The sequence below is a fragment of the Primulina eburnea genome, chromosome 2 (genome assembly GCF_022965805.1).
Source record: "Primulina eburnea isolate SZY01 chromosome 2, ASM2296580v1, whole genome shotgun sequence".
NCBI classification, from domain to species: domain Eukaryota; kingdom Viridiplantae; phylum Streptophyta; class Magnoliopsida; order Lamiales; family Gesneriaceae; genus Primulina; species Primulina eburnea.
Window position 1 is genome coordinate 26,153,925 of NC_133102.1, and position 20,215 is coordinate 26,174,139.

At 41.9% G+C, this 20,215-nt stretch overlaps 1 protein-coding gene across 1 annotated transcript; it reads left to right on the forward strand.

Moving 5' to 3' along the window:
• Positions 1–17,017: 17,017 nt before the first annotated feature.
• LOC140824637 (uncharacterized) lies at positions 17,018–17,774 on the forward strand. The gene is made up of 2 exons (XM_073186202.1): positions 17,018–17,362; positions 17,455–17,774. The coding sequence occupies exons 1-2, from the start codon at positions 17,044–17,046 to the stop codon at positions 17,469–17,471; spliced, it is 336 nt and encodes a 111-aa protein (XP_073042303.1). The 5' UTR covers positions 17,018–17,043; the 3' UTR covers positions 17,472–17,774.
• The last annotated feature ends 2,441 nt before the right edge of the window (positions 17,775–20,215 follow it).

Consider the following 20,215-nt stretch of genomic DNA (forward strand, 5'->3'; position numbering starts at 1 on the left):
GGAGGAGTTCTCGCCAGTGCAGGTACTTCGCTGGTCCTTCCTTTTATTTCTTGTCTTGAGGCTGAGAGATTGCTATGTAGAGGTTGCGATGGGTTTCTTGCTTCTATTGTGGATGTGGATGGTATGGTTAAGTTGAATATTGATGATATCGATGTTGTGAGGGAGTTTGCTGATGTGTTTGAGGATGATGTTCCGGGTTTGCCGCCGGACAGAGATGTTGAGTTCGTTATTGATCTAGCTCCAGGTACGGTTCCTATTTCTAAGGCTCTGTACAGGATGACCCCTACCGAGATGAAGGAGTTGAAGACGCAGTTGCTGGATCTTCTAGACAAGGGTTTTATTCGTCCGAGTTCTTCACCTTGGGGAGCTCCGGTTCTATTCGTTAAGAAGAAAGATGGGTCGTTGCAACTGTGTATCGACTACAGGGAGCTCAACAAAGTGACTGTCAAGAACAAGTATCCGTTGCCACGGATTGATGATTTGTTTGATCAACTTCATGGTGCCACTGTATTTTCGAAGATTGATCTTCGGTCTGGCTACTATCAGTTGAAGGTTAGGGAGTCCGATATCCCTAAGACGGCGTTCCGGACCAGGTATGGTCACTATGAGTTTCTTGTGATGTCTTTTGGTCTGACCAATGCTCCTTCAGTCTTCATGGACTTGATGAACCGTGTGTTCAAGCCTTATCTGGATTGCTTTGTCATTGTCTTCATCGACGACATCCTGATCTATTCCAAGACCAGAGAGCTTCATTCAGAGCATCTCAGAGTTGTTCTTCAGTTGTTGAGAGAGAGGAGACTGTTTGCCAAGTTGAAAAAGTGCGAGTTTTGGTTGGAACATATTTCTTTTCTAGGCCATGTCGTTTCGAAGGATGGTATTGCAGTTGATCCGATGAAGATTGAGGCGATTCAGAAGTGGCCTATTCCTACCACTGTCTCAGAGGTACGCAGTTTCCTTGGTTTGGTGGGTTATTATCGTCATTTCATTTCAGATTTTTCCAAGATTGCCCTGCCATTGTCCAATCTGACGAGGAAGACTGTAAAGTTTGAGTGGTCCATTGATTGCCAGAGTGCATTTCAAGAGTTGAAGGACAGGTTGACGACAGCTCCTGTTCTCTCATTGCCTAGTGGTTCAGAGTATTTCGTTGTCTACACCGATGCGTCGAAGAAAGGCCTTGGTGCAGTGCTGATGCAGCGAGGTAAGGTCATTGCTTATGCTTCTCGCGAGTTGAAGGATTACGAGAGGAATTATCCGACGCATGATTTGGAGCTAGCAGCTGTGGTGTTCGCCATGAAGATTTGGAGACATTACTTGTATGGCGAAAAGTGTGAGATCTTCACAGACCACAAGAGTTTGAAGTATCTGTTTTCTCAGAAAGAGCTCAACATGCGGTAGAGGAGGTGGTTAGAGCTTGTCAAAGATTATGATGTGACGATCAGTTATCACCCAGGGAAGGCGAATGTTGTGGCCGATGCTTTGAGCCGCAAGTCGAGTGCTTCTTTGAGTTCTTTGATTCAGAGGCCTTTGTTGATGGATTTGCAGAGAGAGGAGATTGCTTTGGTAGTTCCGGGGACTATTGCTCGCTTTTCAGCGTTGGTCATTCGGGCTACATTGACGGATAGGATCCGTAGAGAGCAGACTGACGATGTTCAGTTGACAGAGTTGAGAGCTAGAGCAGAGGAGAGAGGTAACTCAGAGTTTGCGTTGAATGGTGATGGTTTGGTGACTTTCAGAGGCCGTATTTGTGTTCCTACTGGCGATGATATTCGGCGCCACATTCAAACAGAGGCTTATACCGCGCCATATTCGATTCATCCAGGCAGTACGAAGATGTATCAGGATCTTCGTAGACTTTATTGGTGGCCAGGTATGAAGAAAGATGTTGCTTTGTTCATTTCTCAGTGCCTTACTTGTCAGCAGGTGAAGATTGAGCACCAGAGACCTGCTGGGACATTGCTATCATTGCCGATTCCTCAGTGGAAGTGATAGCATATTACGATGGATTTCGTGACTGGTCTTTCTAGAGTGCAGAGAGGTTTCAATTCTATTTGGGTTATCGTTGATCGATTGACCAAGTCAGTGCACTTTCTTCCAGTCAAGACGACGTATTTGTTAGAGTAGGTGCACGTCGAGCCAAGTGTTGGCCGACTGTTCACGATGGAACTTTTTGTATAAACGATCTTTATTTTAATAATATTTGAATTTATTAATTTGGCGCATCTTTATCTTTATACCCATGCTAGTTGCATAGATAAAGTCCTTGAATATACAAATAGTAGAAAGAATATGAGATGCTCATATGATGAGTATCATGAAACTCATATTTGGAATACTGTATATTCTAAACCGTTCCTAGTCGATTCAGCCGCCACTAAGAAGGATAAAGGCCGCTCGAGTAAGAAACTAGTATCTGCGATGTGAGTACCATGTTTCATTGGTAGGGGACATTGTGATGTCCGAGCATGCAGATAGGTGCTCCTGGTAGAGTGCACTGAACAACCCTCTATGAAGGACTTTCCAAGTGGTTCTCACTTATCGAGTGGAAAAGTCCTAGTTTATGGTTGTACACCATTAGTTCTTATGACCCGGGACAACATTGAGACTCTATGTGCTAGCGTTTCACTTTGACTTGTTTACCGACTCTTATGGGGTCATCAGGTGACAAGGTTGGGTGTTACGGCGAAACATATAGGAGTCGATGCATTGTAGCCGGGGATTCACCGCTTACCTACGGGTATGGATATCCTATGTGTTTTTCATGTATGTGTGGGTTGAAATCTCTGATCAGAGTATGGTGGTAATTATGAAATGGGTTTCATAGATTACACCATCGATGCAACCACAACATGACACATAGTATCGATTCATTGACAACTCTCGATAAACCAATAGTTGTCGAATCGGTCGGGATATATGAGTTGAAGGGACCGTACTGTACGCTAACCATAATTGAATGGTTCTTGCAGGCACTATCATGTGATACCTAGGGAATCACGTAAGCGATGCTGCTAGGCATTTAACGTGATTGGTTGGGTACTATCAGACTTGAGTTCTGACGTTCTTATTATCAAGGAGTTGATAAGTAAGAATGGAGCAATTGGGGTATGCTCGAATAAGGACATGTTTAGTCCGAATCACATGGAGATGTGAACCCACGGCTAGTTGTATCAATGAACCATTGAGGGCCACACAAGTACTAGCTTTGTAAATCCCGATGAGAAGTAAAATAGTTCAATGTGTTGAACGGCTTATAAATGTGTTTATAAGTGTAAAAAAAATAGAAGTATGACTTCTAAGAGAGAAATATAAATTTTAATTTATGGAAGTGTTCCTAAGATTAAAATTTGGCCAAGTAAATAATGTAGTTGAAAATTGTGATTTTCATAAACATTATTGTGGACTAAATTAAATTAATTCAAGTGTTGAATTAATTAAACACTAGTGGACCTAGTAGAGTCTAAATAATTAAATTAATTCAAGTGTTGAATTAATTATATAATATTGAGTCTTGTAGAGCTCAATTAAAATAATTATTTAACTAGTGGGACTTGAATAAATTCAAGTAGTATTTAATTAATCTCAAATGTATTTGAGATAATTAAAATTTAGTTCATGGTTTTTAATGTGTTAAAAACCATATAATATATGTGAGACATGCTAGGGTTTGCATGCTTGGGAGGTGAAGAGTCTTGATTACTTTTTATTAAAAAATTGCAAAGGCATGCAACTTTTCTCCCAACTTTTCCCACACCCAAGACTAGACTTCACTCCACTCTCCCTCATACTCTCACTTGGCCGAACACACACACACACAATTCTCTCAAATTTTTCTCTCTTTTGTCCTTCAAGTGTTGGAGAATAAAAGCCTTCTCCTTGATAAATCTTCTTGTTTTTCTAGTGCAAAACAAGAAGGGATTTACATTGCTTGTGGTGGGCTTAATTTTGGAGTTGGAGGAGGAGCTTGTAGACTTGTCAACCTTCAAGAGCTAAAGTGTTTACACTTTAGTTGGAGCCATACATCAACCTCAAGGGGTTGATAGGTAAACCTTCTTCAAACACCCTATGTATGATTTATTGTGTTTGAAATGTAAATATTGCACAAAAATGGAGGTGGCCGAAATTTTGAGCTAGAAAATAAAAATTTTTGACTTCCGTTGCGTTTCCGGCCACCGTAACCGGTCCGCTTTCATTATTCCATGAATCATTATGCCGAGGATTACATAGCAGAGATTGTTAGACTTCATGGTGTGCCTGTGTCGATTGTGTCTGATCGTGACCCAGGTTTACTTCAAAGTTTTGGAAGAGTTTGCACAGAGCTATGGGTTCGCGGTTAGCGTTTAGTACAGCATATCACCCTCAGAGCGACGGTCAGTCAGAGAGAGTCATTCAGATTCTAGAGGATATGCTCAGAACTTGTACTATCGATTATCCAGGTAGCTGGGATTCTAAGTTGCCTTTGGTCGAGTTCACGTACAATAACAGTTATCAGGCGACGATTGGCATGACACCGTATGAGGCACTTTATGGCAGGAAGTGCAGATCTCCTTTGTATTGGGATGAGGTTGTAGAGAGGAAGATGTTGGGTCCCGAGTTGGTCCAGCAGACTGCTGATGTTGTTGCTGTGATTCGAGAGAGGATGAAGACTGCGCAATCGAGACAGAAGAGCTATGCAGATGTTCGTCGTAGGCCGTTGCAGTTCGAGGTTGGCGACCATGTGTTTCTGAAGATAGCACCTCTCAAGGGTGTGATGCGATTTGGCAAGAAGGATAAGTTGAGCCCGAGGTTTATTGGTCCATTTGAGATATTGGACAGAGTTGGTGACCGAGCCTACAGATTAGCCCTACCGCCCGATCTTGACAGAGTCCATAATGTGTTTCACGTATCGATGCTCAGGAAGTATATTGCAGATCCTTCCCATGTTCTTCACCACGAGCCTTTGGACTTGACGCCGAATTTGACTTATCAAGAGATTCCGATTCAGATTTTGGATCGCAGAGTTAGAGTTTTGAGAAACAAAGAGATCGGCATCGTTAAAGTCCTTTGGAGAAACCATTTGATCGAAGAGGCTACGTGGGAACCAGAGGATGAGATGAGAGAGAAGTATCCTGAGTTGTTCGAGCAGTGACGTCAATTTCGCGGACGAAATTCCTCTAAGGAGGGGAGATTGTAATAGCCGAGCCCGATGTACGGTACGGTTTAAGTTTTGAATGTTTATTGGGTTTTATGATTTAGATGATTAGAGTTGTGTTATGGGTTATAGTTTAGTTGGTTTTATTGTTGGTGACTTGGTTGATGTGTTAGTTGTTGGTAGTTGCGTTGTTTCAGTGTTTCGGATCGATTCTTGTTGGTTTGGATTGTTTAATGGCCGAGAGGATACCGCACCAGCACTCTTGCAAGGACCGCACCCGCGGTCACTATTGTTGGATTTTGTTGGTTTTGCCGTGACATCACCGCACCCGCGGCAGTGTTAGTACCGCACCCGCGGTGAGACTGCACCCGCGGTAATTGCAGGACCGCACCCGCGGTCATCGAGTTCAGGGAATTGTTTGGAATGCCGTGAGCTTAGCGCACCCGCGGTGCTTGTGGCAGCGCACCCGCGGTCTAGGTATGGGCGAGATATTTAGTTACTTTTTGGAGTTGTTGGCCATACCTTATCCTTTTCCTTCCCTCTCATTTCCGATTTCCTCTCTTCTTGCAAGGGTTTTCTTCCATTTCTTTTGCTTCCTATCTTTGATTCGTAGATCTAGTTCGATTTTCGACTTGAGATCGTGGTTCTCCTTGGTGCTAGGAAGCTAAGGTAAGCTTTTGGTGTGATTCTTTTAAGGTTTTGAGTTAGGGGTTGATTTGGGATCGATGTTTTGATGGTTTAATGGATTATTTAGCTTGGATTCTTGGATATAGAGTTGATAATGGTGTTTTTTATGGATTATTGTTGTAGGTGGTGTACCAAGAGTTATATCAAGGTGTTATTGTGGTTTGTAAGTGGAATTTCATCCCTTTGCTCACATGATGTTATATGTATTGCATTTCAAAGGTTTCAAAGTGTTATTCCCTTCAATTGATTCATTGTTATGTATTGATTCCATTGTATATCTATTGGAGGCATTGTATGTCTCATTTATTGAAAAGGGAATACAAAAGAAAAGATAGAGTTTCCAAAGTGACGGTTTAAATGCTTTAGAGAATTCAAATGTTTTATTGGATTGATTGAATCATAGTCAGAGCATTGCATGCAATTAGTTGATCAACGCCCATAGGCTTATATCCCTCAGAGTTATCGGTTTATAATCGATTTGGGATACGAGCACCACAGTCAGAGATACTATTGATATCAATCCAACCAGAGAAAAGAGAATACCATCTTATTGCTATGTTATTGCTATGCTATTGCTACAGTATTTATGTTTCAGAGTTGATGGTATTTATGATTTCAAATTCATGTTTTATCAGAGTATACTATGTATCATTGCTATGTAAGAGTTCCACTTGCTGAGTTTTTATACTCATTTAAGTTATTTTCATGTGATGCAGATAAGAGTGACGGACCAGGACGTTGAATGTGGATAGGGGTCATATGCATACACCGTTGGAAGGAAGATTATTTTGTTATCATTTTGGGACATGATCATTGAAATGATTGTTTTGTATTTTGTATATCATTTGAATGATCATGTGATTATTTTGTAAACAATTTTTATGAAATGTATTTTGAAACTCCTTCCATATTTTAAAGAAAATTTTAAATTCCGCTGTGTATTTTATTGTTACGGGTCAGGGTGTCACACCAATCGTCGCCTGGTAACTGTTATTGTACGTGAACTCAACCAAAGGCAACTTAGAATCCCAGCTACCTGGATAATCAATAGTACAAGCTCTGAGCATATCCTCTAGAATCTGAATGACTTTCTCTGATTGACCGTTGCTCTGAGGGTGATAAGCTGTACTGAACGCTAACCGTGAACCCAAAGCTCTGTGCAAACTCTTCCAAAACTCTGAGGTAAATCTAGGGTCACGATCAGACACAATCGACACAGGCACACCATGAAGTCTAACAATCTCTGCTATGTAATCCTCGGCATACTGATACATGGAATACGTCGTCTTGACTGGGAGAAAATGCGCTGACTCGGTCAATCGATAAATGATAACCCAAATGGAATTAAATCCTTTCTGCACTCTGGGAAGACCAGTCACGAAATCCATCGTAATATGCTCCCACTTCCACTGAGGAATCGGCAATGATAGCAATGTCCCAGCAGGTCTCTGGTGCTCAATCTTCACCTGCTGACAAGTAAGACACTGAGAAATGAACATGGCAACATCTTTCTCCATACCTGGCCACCAGTAGAGTCTACGAAGATCCTGATACATCTTCGTACTGCCTGGATGAATCGAATATGGCGCGGTATGAGCCTCTGTCAGAATGTCTCGCCGAATATCATCGCCAGTAGGAACACAGATACGGCCTCTGAAAGTCACCAAACCATCACCATTCAACGCAAACTCTGAGTTACCTCTCTCCTCTACTCTAGCTCTCAACTCTGTCAACTGAACATCGTCAGTCTGCTCTCTACGGATCCTGTCCCTCAATGTAGCCCGAATGACCAACGCTGAAAAGCGAGCAATAGTCCCCGGAACTACCAAAGCAATCTCCTCTCTCTGCAAATCCATCAACAAAGGCCTCTGAATCAAAGAACTCAAAGAAGCACTCGACTTGCGGCTCAAAGCATCAGCCACAACATTCGCCTTCCCTGGGTGATAACTGATCGTCACATCATAATCTTTGACAAGCTCTAACCACCTCCTCTGCCGCATGTTGAGCTCTTTCTGAGAAAACAGATACATCAAACTCTTGTGGTCTGTGAAGATCTCACACTTTTCGCCATACAAGTAATGTCTCCAAATCTTCAGGGCGAACACCACAGCTGCTAGCTCCAAATCATGCGTCGGATAATTCCTCTCGTAATCCTTCAACTGGCGAGAAGCATAAGCAATGACTTTACCTCGCTGCATCAGCACTGCACCAAGGCTTTCTTCGACGCATCGGTGTAGACAACGAAATCCTCTGAACCACTAGGCAATGAGAAAACAGGAGTTGTCGTCAACCTGTCCTTCAACTCTTGAAATGCACTCTGGCAATCAATGGACCACTCGAACTTCACAGTCTTCCTCGTCAGATTGGAAAATGGCAGGGCAATCTTGGAAAAATCTGAAATGAAACGACGATAATAACCCGCCAAACCAAGGAAACTGCGTACCTCTGAGACAGTGGTAGGAATAGGCCACTTCTGAATCGCCTCAATCTTCATCGGATCAACTGCAATACCATCCTTCGAAACGACATGGCCTAGAAAAGAAATCTGATCCAACCAAAACTCGCACTTCTTCAACTTGGCAAACAGCCTCCTCTCTCTCAACAACTGAAGAACAACTCTGAGATGCTCTGAATGAAGCTCTGTGGTCTTGGAATAGATCAGGATGTCGTCGATGAAGACAATGACGAAGCTATCCAGATAAGGCTTGAACACACGATTCATCAAGTCCATGAAGACTGAAGGAGCATTGGTCAGACCAAAAGACATCACAAGAAACTCATAGTGACCATACCTGGTCCGGAACGCCATCTTAGGGATATCGGACTCCCTAACCTTCAACTGATTGTAGCCAGACCGAAGATCAATCTTCGAAAATACAGTGGCACCATGAATTTGATCAAACAAATCATCAATCCGTGGCAACGGATACTTGTTCTTGACAGTCACTTTGTTGAGCTCCCTGTAGTCGATACACAGTCGCAACGACCCATCTTTCTTCTTAACGAATAGAACCGGAGCTCCCCAAGGCGAAGAACTCGGACGAATAAAACCCTTGTCTAGAAGATCCTGCAACTGCGTCTTCAACTCCTTCATCTCGGTAGGGGCCATCCTGTACGGAGCCTTAGAAATAGGAACCGTACCTGGAGCTAGATCAATAACGAACTCAACATCTCTGTCCGGAGGCAAACCCGGAACATCATGCTCAAACACATCAGCAAACTCCCTCACAACATCGATATCATCAATATTCAACTTAACCATACCATCCACATCCACAATAGAAGCAAGAAACCCATCGCAACCTCTACATAGCAATCTCTCAGCCTCAAGACAAGAAATAAAAGGAAGGACCAGCGAAGTACCTGCACTGGCGAGAACTCCTCCTTTATTGCTATCATCTGTAAAGGTCACCGTCTTAGCAACACAATCGATAACTGCACGGTAAGTCGAAAGCCAATCCATGCCAAGAATAACATCAAAGGCAACCATAGGAATAACAATCAAATCAGCGAAGACAACTCGCTCCTCAATACGAACAGGGCACGCATACACAATCGATGTCGGGCACAACACATCCCCCGAAGGCAAAACAACACTAAGCTGGAGGGGAAGAACAGAAGGAACTATACCCAAAGATCTCAAAAACAATTCAGACATAAAAGAATGAGTAGCACCAGTATCTACCAAAGTCGTAGCTACTCTGCCTGAAATCAAAATAGTACTAGAGATCAATGAAGAATCATGATTAATACCTTCCTTAGTCATCGTAAAGATACAACCCTGCACCTTCCCTTGGCTAGCTCCTCGTGGACAATCTCTGGCAACGTGGCCTGCCGTGCCACAACGGTAACAAGAATGAGTGCCAAATCTACACTCTCCTCGATGATACTTGCCACACTTCGGACACAGCGGCTTCTCGGGATCAACTGGAACTGGCGGTGGTCTAGGACTCGGCTCTATCTTGCCTTTCCCTTTGAAACTATCCCTGCCCCTCTGATTCGAGCCCTGGCCTCTCTGAACAACAGCTTGGTGCCTCTCCTGCCTCTCTCTGGTGATATCCTTCTCATCTTGCTCGGCCAACAAAGCTTTGGACACGATCTCCTTGAAAGTAACAGCCTTGGACATGTTGATATCACGACGAATCTCCGCTCTAAGGTCTCGAATGAAATGAGCGCCTTTATCTCTGTCGTTGGAAGCAACATACGGAGCAAAGAGACAACCCTCTTCAAACTTCAGAATGTACTTACCAACATCCATGCTCCCCTGACGAAACTCGAAGAACTCTGTAACCTTCCTCGCTCGAAGTGCGTCGGGAAAATACTTGTCATAGAACAACTCTGTAAACTCTGACCTGCACTGGCGAGCATACCTTCCCTAAGGCCATCATCTGCAAAAGTCACCGTCTTAGCAATGCAATCAATCACTGCACGATAAGTCGATAGCCAATCCATGCCAAGAATCACATCAAAGGCAACCATCGGGATCACAATCAAATCAGCAAAGACCTCTCTATCATCAATACGAATAGGGCATGCATACACAATAGACGTCGGGCACAAGACATCTCCCGAAGGCAAAACAACATTGAACTGGAGGGGAATAACAGAAGGAACTATACCCAAAGATCTCAAAAACAATTCAGACATAAAAGAATGAGTAGCACCAGTATCAATCAAAGTCGTAGCTACTCTGCCTGAAATCAAAATAGCACTAGAGATCACAGAAGAATCATGATTAATACCTTCCTTGGTCATCGTAAAGATGCGACCCTGAACCTTCTCTTGGCTAGCTCCTCTTGGACAATCTCGGGCAATGTGGCCTGCCGTGCCACAACGATAACAAGAATGAGTGCCAAATCTGCACTCTCCCCTATGATGTCTCCCGCACTTAGGACACAAAGGCTTCTCTGGATCAGTTGAAACAACTGGAACTGCCGGTGGTCTAGGACTCGAGTCCATCTTGCCTTTCCCCTTGAATCGATCTCTGCCTCTCTGACTCGAACTCTGGCCCCTCTGAGCAATGGCCTGGTGTCTCGCTTGCCTCTCCCGGGCAATGTCCTTCTCGTCCTGCTCGGCGAACAAAGCTTTGGACACGATCTCCTTGAAAGTAACAGCCTTGGACATGTTGATATCTCTACGAATCTCTGCTCTAAGGCCTCGAATGAAATGAGCGCCTTTATCTCTGTCGTTGGAAGCAATGTACGGAGCAAATAGACAACCCTCTTCAAACTTGAGAATGTACTCATCAACGTTCAAGCTCCCCTGTCGAAGCTCCAAGAACTCCGTAACCTTCCTCGCTCGAATTGCGTCGGGAAAATACTTGTCATAGAACAACTTTGTAAACTCTGACCACTTCAGTGTCAAGACATCAACTCCAACTTTGGTCGCATTCCACCAGATGCGAGCAGCTTTAACCAACATGAAAACAGCACAACTGATACGGTCTCTGTCCTCGTAGTGGAGATGATCGAAGATCGCCTCTAAAGCCTTGACCCACTCGACTGCAACTAAAGGATCGGTGCTCCCTGAAAATTCTGGCGGATCCATCCTCTTGAAAGCAGAAAATATGGCATCAGTGCCTACAGCTTGAGCTACTTGGCCTCTCACTTGGCCTCTACCCTGACCTGCTCCTTGCAATCGGAGCAACTGCTGGATCTGCTCGCTATGGACTTTGGCCTGCTCTTTCAATAACTTGCCGAACTCATCGACAACTCTCGAGGAAGAACTATCCTCACCCTCTACTGCTTTCCTCTTAGGTGGCATCCTCTACTCTACAATGGGCTCACAAAAGACATATCAATATATAACAATGGATAGATGCAAGAAAACATACCCGGACAGTTGAAAGTAGGCGAAGTCATATGCATTGGTCCGAAGAACACCGCTCTGATACCACTAAATGTGACACCTCTGACCTCTTTAAATAAAATACACAGCGGAAATTAAAATTTTCTTTAAAATATGGAAGGAGTTTCAAAATACATTTCTTTAAACATCTTTACAAAATAGCAATACATGATCATTTAAATGACATAACAAAATACAAAACATCATTCCTATGATCATGCCAAAATCTTCCTTCCAACGGTGTATGCATATGACCCCTATCCACAGTCAACGTCCCGGGCCGCCACTCTGATCTGCATCACATGAAATAACTGAAATGAGAATAAATCTCAGCAAGTGGAACTCTTACATAGCAATGAACAATAACTCTGTAAAACATAGCTTTTAAAATCACAAATACCATCAGCTCTGAATCATAAACTCTGAACATGAATATCATAGCAATAGCATATAAATGAGATGATATTTCTCTTTACTCTGGGGATTGATATCAATAGTATCTCTGCTCTGGGGTGCTCGTATTCCTATCGATATAAACCGATAACTATGAGGGATATAAGCCTATGGTCGTTGATCAAGTAATTGCATGCAATCTCTGACTATGTATTTATCAATCCGAAAACATTTAAACTCTCCCTTGGCATTAATAACACTTTGAAACTCTATCTTTACTCTTGTATTCCCTTTGAACAATAGTTGAGACATCAATTGTCTCCAATAAACATAGCAATGGAATCAATACATAACAATGAATCAATTGAAGGGAATATCATATTAAAACCTTTAAAACACAATACATATAACATCATGTGAGCAAAAAGGATGAATTTCCACTTACAAACCAATAGAACACCTCAAACAAAGCTCTTGAACACCACCTACAACAATAATCCATAAATAACACCAACATCAACTCTATATCCAAGAATCCAAGCTAAATAATGTTAGAGTAGGTGCACGTCGAGCCAAGTGTTGGCCGACTGTTCACAATGAAACTCTTTGTATAAACGATCTTTATTTTAATAATATTTCAATTTATTAATTTGGCGCATCTTTATCTTTATACCCATGCTAGTTGCATAGATAAAGTCCTTGAATATACAAATAGTAGAAAGAATATGAGATGCTCATATGATGAGTATCATGAAACTCATATTTGGAATACTGTATATTCTAAACCGTTCCTAGTCGATTCAGCCGCCACTAAGAAGGATAAAGGCCGCTCGAGTTAGAGACTAGTATCTGCGATGTGAGTACCATGTTTCATTGGTAGGGGACATTGTGATGTCCGAACATGCAGATAGGTGCTCCTTGTAGAGTGCACTGAACAACCCTCCATAAAAGGACTTTCCAAGTGGTTCTCACTTATCGAGTGGAAAAGTCCTGGTTTATGGTTGTACAGAATTAGTCCTTATGACCCGGGACAACATTGAGACTCTATGTGCTAGCGTTTCACTTTGACTTGTTTACCGACTCTTATGGGGTCATTAGGTGGCAAGGTTGGGTGTTACGGCGAAACATATAGGAGTCGATGCATTGTAGTCGGGGATTCACCGCTTACCTACGGGTATGGATATCCTATGTGTTTTTTCATGTATATGTGGGTTGAAATCTCTGATCAGAGTATGGTGGTAATTATGAAAGGGGTTTCATAGATTACACCATCGATGCAACCACAACATGACACATAGTATCGATTCATTGACAACTCTCGATAGACCAATAGTTGTCGAATTGGTCGGGATATATGAGTTGAAGGGACCGTACTGTACGCTAACCATAATTGAATGGTTCTTGCAGGCACTATCATGTGATACCTAGGGAATCACGTAAGCGATGCTGCTAGGCGTTTAACGTGATTGGTTGGGTACTATCAGACTTGAGTTCTGACGTTCTTACTATCAAGGAGTTGATAAGTAAGAATGGAGCAATTGGGGTATGCTCGAATAAGGACATGTTTAGTCCGAATCACATTGAGATGTGAACCCACGGCTAGTTGTATCAATGAACCATTGAGGGCCACACAAGTACTTGCTTAGTAAATCCCGAAGAGAAGTAAAATAGTTCAATGTGTTGAACGGCTTATAAATGTGTTTATAAGCGTTAAGAAAAATAGAAGTATGACTTCTAAGAGAGAAATACAAATTTTAATTTATGGAAGTGTTCCTAAGATTAAAATTTGGCCGAGTAAATAATGTAGTTGAAAATTGTGATTTTCATGAACATTATTGGAGACTAAATTAAATTAATTCAAGTGTTGAATTAATTAAACACTAGTGGACCTAGTAGAGTCTAAATAATTAAATTAATTCAAGTGTTGGATTAATTAAATAATATTAAGTCTAGTAGAGCTTAATTTAAATAATTATTTAACTAGTGGGACTTGAGTAAAATCAAGTAATATTTAATTAATCTCAAATGTGTTTGAGATAATAAAATTTAGTCTATGGTTTTTAATGTGTTAAAAACCATATAATATATGTGAGACATGCTAGGGTTTGCATGCTTGGGAGGTGAAAGGTTGTTGATTACTTTTTAATAAAAAAATTCCAAAGACATGCAATTTTTGAGAGACAACTTTCACAACTACCTAGGCTAGTCTCCCACTCTCACTTGGAACTCACTTGGCCGAAATCTTCTTCTAATTTTCTCTAAAATATTTTCAAGTTTTGTTCCTCATTTTGGAGAGCAAAAATCATTCTCTTTGAAAAATCTTCTTGCTTTTCTAGTGCAAAGTAAGAAGGGATTTACATAGCCAAGTGGTGGGCCTTATTCTTGAAGGGAAAAGAAGGAGCTTGTAGATTTCTTTCATCCATACAAGAGCCAAAGTGTTTACACTTGGTTGGTGCCATTCATCAACTCTAAGGGGTTGATAGGTAAATCCTAAATCATCCTATGAATGGTTTTAATTTGATTTTGTAAATATTGCACAAATTTATTAAGGGGGCCGAAAATTTTGTTCAAAAAATTTATATTTTTCGCTTCCGTTGCGTTTCCGGCCTCCGTAACCGGTCCGCTTTCAAGTGGTATCCGAGCTAAGGTTACGGATTTTGTGCTATATTTACATAATATTATGTTGAGATTCGATTTCTAACCGCTTGAAATTTTATGTGCAAGAATATGAGCAAGGCCGAAAATTTTTGAAGGAAAACAAAAAAAAAATTATTTTCGGGCAGCTTGTTGCTGCCCGTGAGTTTCGGGCTGCCCGAATTATTTCGGGCAGCATGTTTGGGCAGCCTACGGGCTGCCCGGAAATTCCTGTTTTAAATAAAAAAAAAAAATTTTTTTTTTTTGTTGCCGGAATCCGGCGACGGAGCTCCGGCGACGGCGATGACGGCTAGGGTTTCCAAAAGTGTTTTGGACAATCTTAGTGTCATGGGCCTTGAGTTGTTGGGCCATTGGATGGCCAACATAATTTGTGAAATTTAAATGGGCCAAAGTATTTTTGGTGAAAAATGGTTTTTGGGCCCTTAAGTTTAAATTTACAATTGTTGCACATATTTTCTCATAAAATAAATAATTGAAGTAGGACTTTAATTATTTATAGTAAATTGTGATTTACAAGAAATTCGATTATAAATAAATTAATTTGAAAGTAAACAAAGGTGTTTGTATACTTTGTTAATTTAATTTATAATTGTGGCGGTTAGTGATTGGATCAAGATATATAATATTGGATCAATTAATTATAGTGATAATTAATTGATGGTGTATGATATGTGATATTATGCATGAAGGATGATCAAAAGCCCAAGCCCAATTTGCTAGGTGTATGCTAGGATATTTGTGTTGAATGATTGTAATAATTATCAATTTATTAAGTGGGCTTGGTTTATGGCCCGTTCCCACCCCATGAGATGTATCCCTATGTGCCATGGATATTTAATTGTAAATATTAGAATAGGGGAAGATCAAGATTGGAAGATGGTGGCCTTGGTGATTATGAAGATCGAAGACATGTAATATAGGATGCTAATGTAATAGTTTAGTTGCATTGCATCCCTTGCATTTACCCTAGGATTGGACCTAGGCCCGTGTTTGGCTCACACGGGCCATTAGTGTTGGGGCAATTGATCATCCTTGTACTGTTTTCTATTTATAATATATGCATGATATGTTATAAATAATGAGTATGTGCGTTATTATTATTATAATAACAAAGTTGCATGAATCCGGCAAACATACGATCAAACATGGCGAGCTTTTAAAATAAAATTAATGATGAGACCTTTCAAAATTAAAAACCCTCATTTTGAATAAGATTCAAAATTAATATCAAGTCCGAAAAGGGGAATTATAAATTTGTTTATAATTTCCTTGTCTTCCATCGACAATGGATGCATGATGAACGCTACCCGTACTCGGGGCTCGGCTCATATTATTGGGAGAGCCTTGAGTGCCGGAAAGCTGTGACATCCATTGACATTGTGATGTGAACTACGTGGAACTCCCATGATTTCGGCTCATATTATTGAGGGAACTCATGGCGACCGTCCATTAAGGTTCAATATCGATGGGTTAGGCTTGACACGTAAAGATGAACGACGTCATATTATTGGGTCCTAATCAAACGTGAGACAAAAGTTTACGTAGAGGGTTGCATGGCGATGCAATTGGAAACTACCTTTTAGGAATTGTGATGGCCGATATTATTCGGGATCACAATTCGCTAATTGGACCTTACGTACCTTCTGAGGAAAGTGTTTCCCGTTTTCACTAGAGGGTAGTGAAAATGTCAAAACAGTGGGAGCGATTATTTATAAAGTAAAAGTCCAAACTTTATATCTTATTAAATATTTTAAAATAGTCATTAACATTTATCTGTTTTACTTTTCAGTACAATCTTTGACATGTCATCAATTCGCAACCCATTTTCGGTCATTCTCGAAAAACACATTCTAACCGGACCAAACTATATCACTTGGCTAAGAAATTTAAAGATTGTCCTAAACTCGGAGAAGATCGCATATACACTTACTGAGGCGCCCCCTGCTGAGGCTCCTATAGGCTGCACTCCTGAGGAATTGCAGACCTACAAGGAATGGTGTGACCATGACTTGAAGGCGAAGTGTTATATGCAGGCTTCAATGAACGATGAGCTGCAAAGGCGATTCGAGGATGCAAAGAATGCTGCTGACATTCATATGCACCTCAAGGAGCTCTTCGGAGAGCAGACTCGGCCTTTGAGGCATGCCACAGTAAAGGAGCTCATCACTTTACGCATGCGAGATGGGACTTCGGTCCATGAGCATGGCCTAAAGTTGATTGGGCTCGTGGACAAGCTCGTAGGCATGGATTTGGTGTTGCCTTCGGAGTTGACCACTGATGTGTTGCTGCTGTCGCTGCCTAGCTCTTTCGATCCTTTCGTTGTGAACTTCAATATGAACAAGCTCGAGCCCAGCCTTGAAGAGTTGGTGAACATGCTTGTGACCTTTGAGTCCACAATCAAAAAGGAGAAGCAGGTTCTTTATGTGGGCTCTTCATCTGGCACGAAGACCGGTCCACCTGGGAAGGGAAAGAAGCGTTCTTTCCAGCGTACCAAGAAGAGCGAGCCCTTGAAGAGGCAGACTTCGAGTCCCGTTGTGGCAGCCGCGCCAGTGAAGGCTGAAAAGACTGTTGACATCTGTCACCACTGCAAGAAGCCTGGACATTGGAGGCGTAACTGCAGGGAATATCTTGCGCAGAAGGGTTCTGCTAAAGGTATGTTCTACATTGAAGTGAATATCTCTATTAACTCTACTTCTTGGGTATTGGATACCGGCTGTGGCTCACATCTCTGTAATGATTTGCAGGTGATGGGAAGAAGTAGGAGGCTCCGAGAGGGTGAGACCTTCCTGAGGATGGGCAATGGAGCAAGGGTTGCTGCCAAAGCCGTAGGAGATGTTTATTTATGTTTGAACAATGATTTTAATTTGGTTTTAAGAGATGTTTTGTATGTACCAGACTTGGTTAAAAACATTATTTCCATTTCTATGCTAGATATTGATGGATTTTCTTGTTTATTTAGCAAAGGTGTTTGCAATATTTACAAGAATGAATGTTTAGTTGGTACCGGTGAACTTGAAAACAATCTCTACACCTTAAAATTAAAAGATATTCCACTTAACAATGTCCAAACGATAACAACAACAAATAAGCGCAAACAAGATACTCTTAATTCGGCACAATTATGGCATGCTCGATTAGGTCATATTTCCTCAAGAAGGATGAACAAGCTAGTGGGAGTTGGCATGTTTGATATGTCTGATATAAACGCTCTCACGACTTGTGAATCCTGTCTGAAAGGAAAGATGACCAAAATTCCCTTTAAGGGCCATGCGGAGCGAGCCAAAGGGTTATTGGATTTGATCCATACCGATGTGTGCGGTCCGCTTAGCATCACCACTAAGCATGGACATGCCTACTTCATCACCTTTACCGATGACCATTCGAGGTATGGGTATGTGTATTTGATGAAATACAAGTCTGAAGCCTTTGAAAGGTTCAAAGAATTCAGAAGTGAAGTAGAGAAACAATTGGGACGAAGCATCAAGACACTTCGATCGGATCGAGGTGGTGAGTACTTGAGTGCCGAGTTCCAAGAGTATCTTAGAGAGAATGGGATTCTCTCGCAGTGGACTCCGCCCGCTACACCACAATTGAATGGTGTTTCGGAGCGTCGTAACCGGACTTTGATGGACATGGTTCGGTCTATGATGGGGTTCACGGAGTTGCCGCCATCCTTTTGGGGATATGCGCTTGAAACAGCGGCACTGTTGTTGAACAATGTCCATACAAAGGCAGTTGACAAGACTCCATATGAGATATGGATGGGTAAGCCTCCCAAGTATTCTTATCTAAGAATATGGGGGTGTCCTGCTTATGTGAAGCAGACAGTGGGAGATAAATTGGATAGTCGATCCATTTTATGCTACTTTGTGGGATATCCAAGAAATTCCATTGGATATTATTTCTATCATCCCCAAGAAACAAAAGTGTTTGTTTCTAGGAACGCAACCTTTTTGGAAAAGGAATTTCTATTAGATAGAAAAGGCGAGATGATAGAACTCGAAGAGGTTCGAGAGGCACCCACAGTTGTAGAACCCACACCCAATGAGCTAAGTGAGGAGATACAAGCTCCTAGAAGAACCGAGAGAGTCTCGAGACCACCTGTGAGGTATGGTCTGCTTCTTGAAGAGGGCCATGATGAGCCTAATCTTGGATGTGATCCAAGGACCTTCAAGGAAGCATTATCAGATGCCGATTCATCCAAATGGCTTGAAGCAATGGAATCTGAGATGAATTCCATGCATTCGAACCAAGTGTGGAATCTTGTGGATCCACCTGAGGGAACTGTTCCCATAGGGTGTAAATGGATTTACAAGAGGAAACTTGGGGCGGATGGGAAGGTATTGACCTTCAAGGCGCGATTGGTAGCAAAAGGGTATACTCAAAGACAAGGTGTTGACTATGAGGAAACCTTTTCTCCAGTTGCGATGTTCAAGTCCATTAGGATATTGCTAGCCATAGCTGCATGGTTTGACTATGAGATATGGCAGATGGATGTGAAGACAGCCTTCCTTAATGGGGATATTAAGGAAGAAATTTATATGTCTCAACCTGAAGGGTTTACATCCATCGGAAGTGAGCATATGGTATGCAAACTTCAAAGATCTATTTATGGTCTTAAGCAGGCATCGAGGAGCTGGAACCTCAGATTCGATAGTACAATCAAAGAGTTTGGTTTTACTAAGAATCCTGAGGAACCCTGTGTGTATAAGAAGGTCAGTGGGAGTGCTGTGACATTCCTTGTTCTTTATGTTGATGACATTCTACTCATTGGGAATGATGTAGGAATGTTGCAATCAACAAAGATATGGTTAGCAAGTAAGTTCTCAATGCAGGACTTGGGTGAAGCATCTTTTGTATTGGGAATACAGATCTATAGAGATAGATCAAGAAGATTGCTTGGTCTCACCCAGTCCACATACATTGATACCATCGTGAAGCGGTTCTCGATGGATGAGTCCAAGAGAGGACATCTACCAATGTGTCATGGCGTGTCCCTATCCAAGTCTATGTCTCCCAAGACTGATGCAGAGATAGCGGCGATGACACGAATTCCGTATGCTTCGGCTATTGGTAGTATCATGTATGGGATGATATCTACACGTCCTGACGTGGCATTTGCACTAAGTGTAGTGAGTAGATATCAATCCAACCCTGGTCTTCCACACTGGAAAGCTGTGAAAGACATCCTCAAGTATTTGAGAAGGACCAATAAGTTGTTCTTGGTCTATGGGGGTGGAGAACTAAAATTGGAAGGCTATACCGACTCTAGCTTCCAAAGCGATGTTGATGACTCGAAGTCAACCTCCGGATTCATATTCATGCTCAATGGTGGTGCTGTCTCTTGGAAGAGTTCCAAGCAAGACAGTACTGCGGATTCCACCACTGAGGCAGAATACATTGCTGCATCGGCTGCAGCAAAGGAGGCTGTTTGGATTAGGAATTTCGTCCAAGAGTTGGGCGTCATTCCAAATGGAGTTGCTCCTATCCCGGTGATGTGCGACA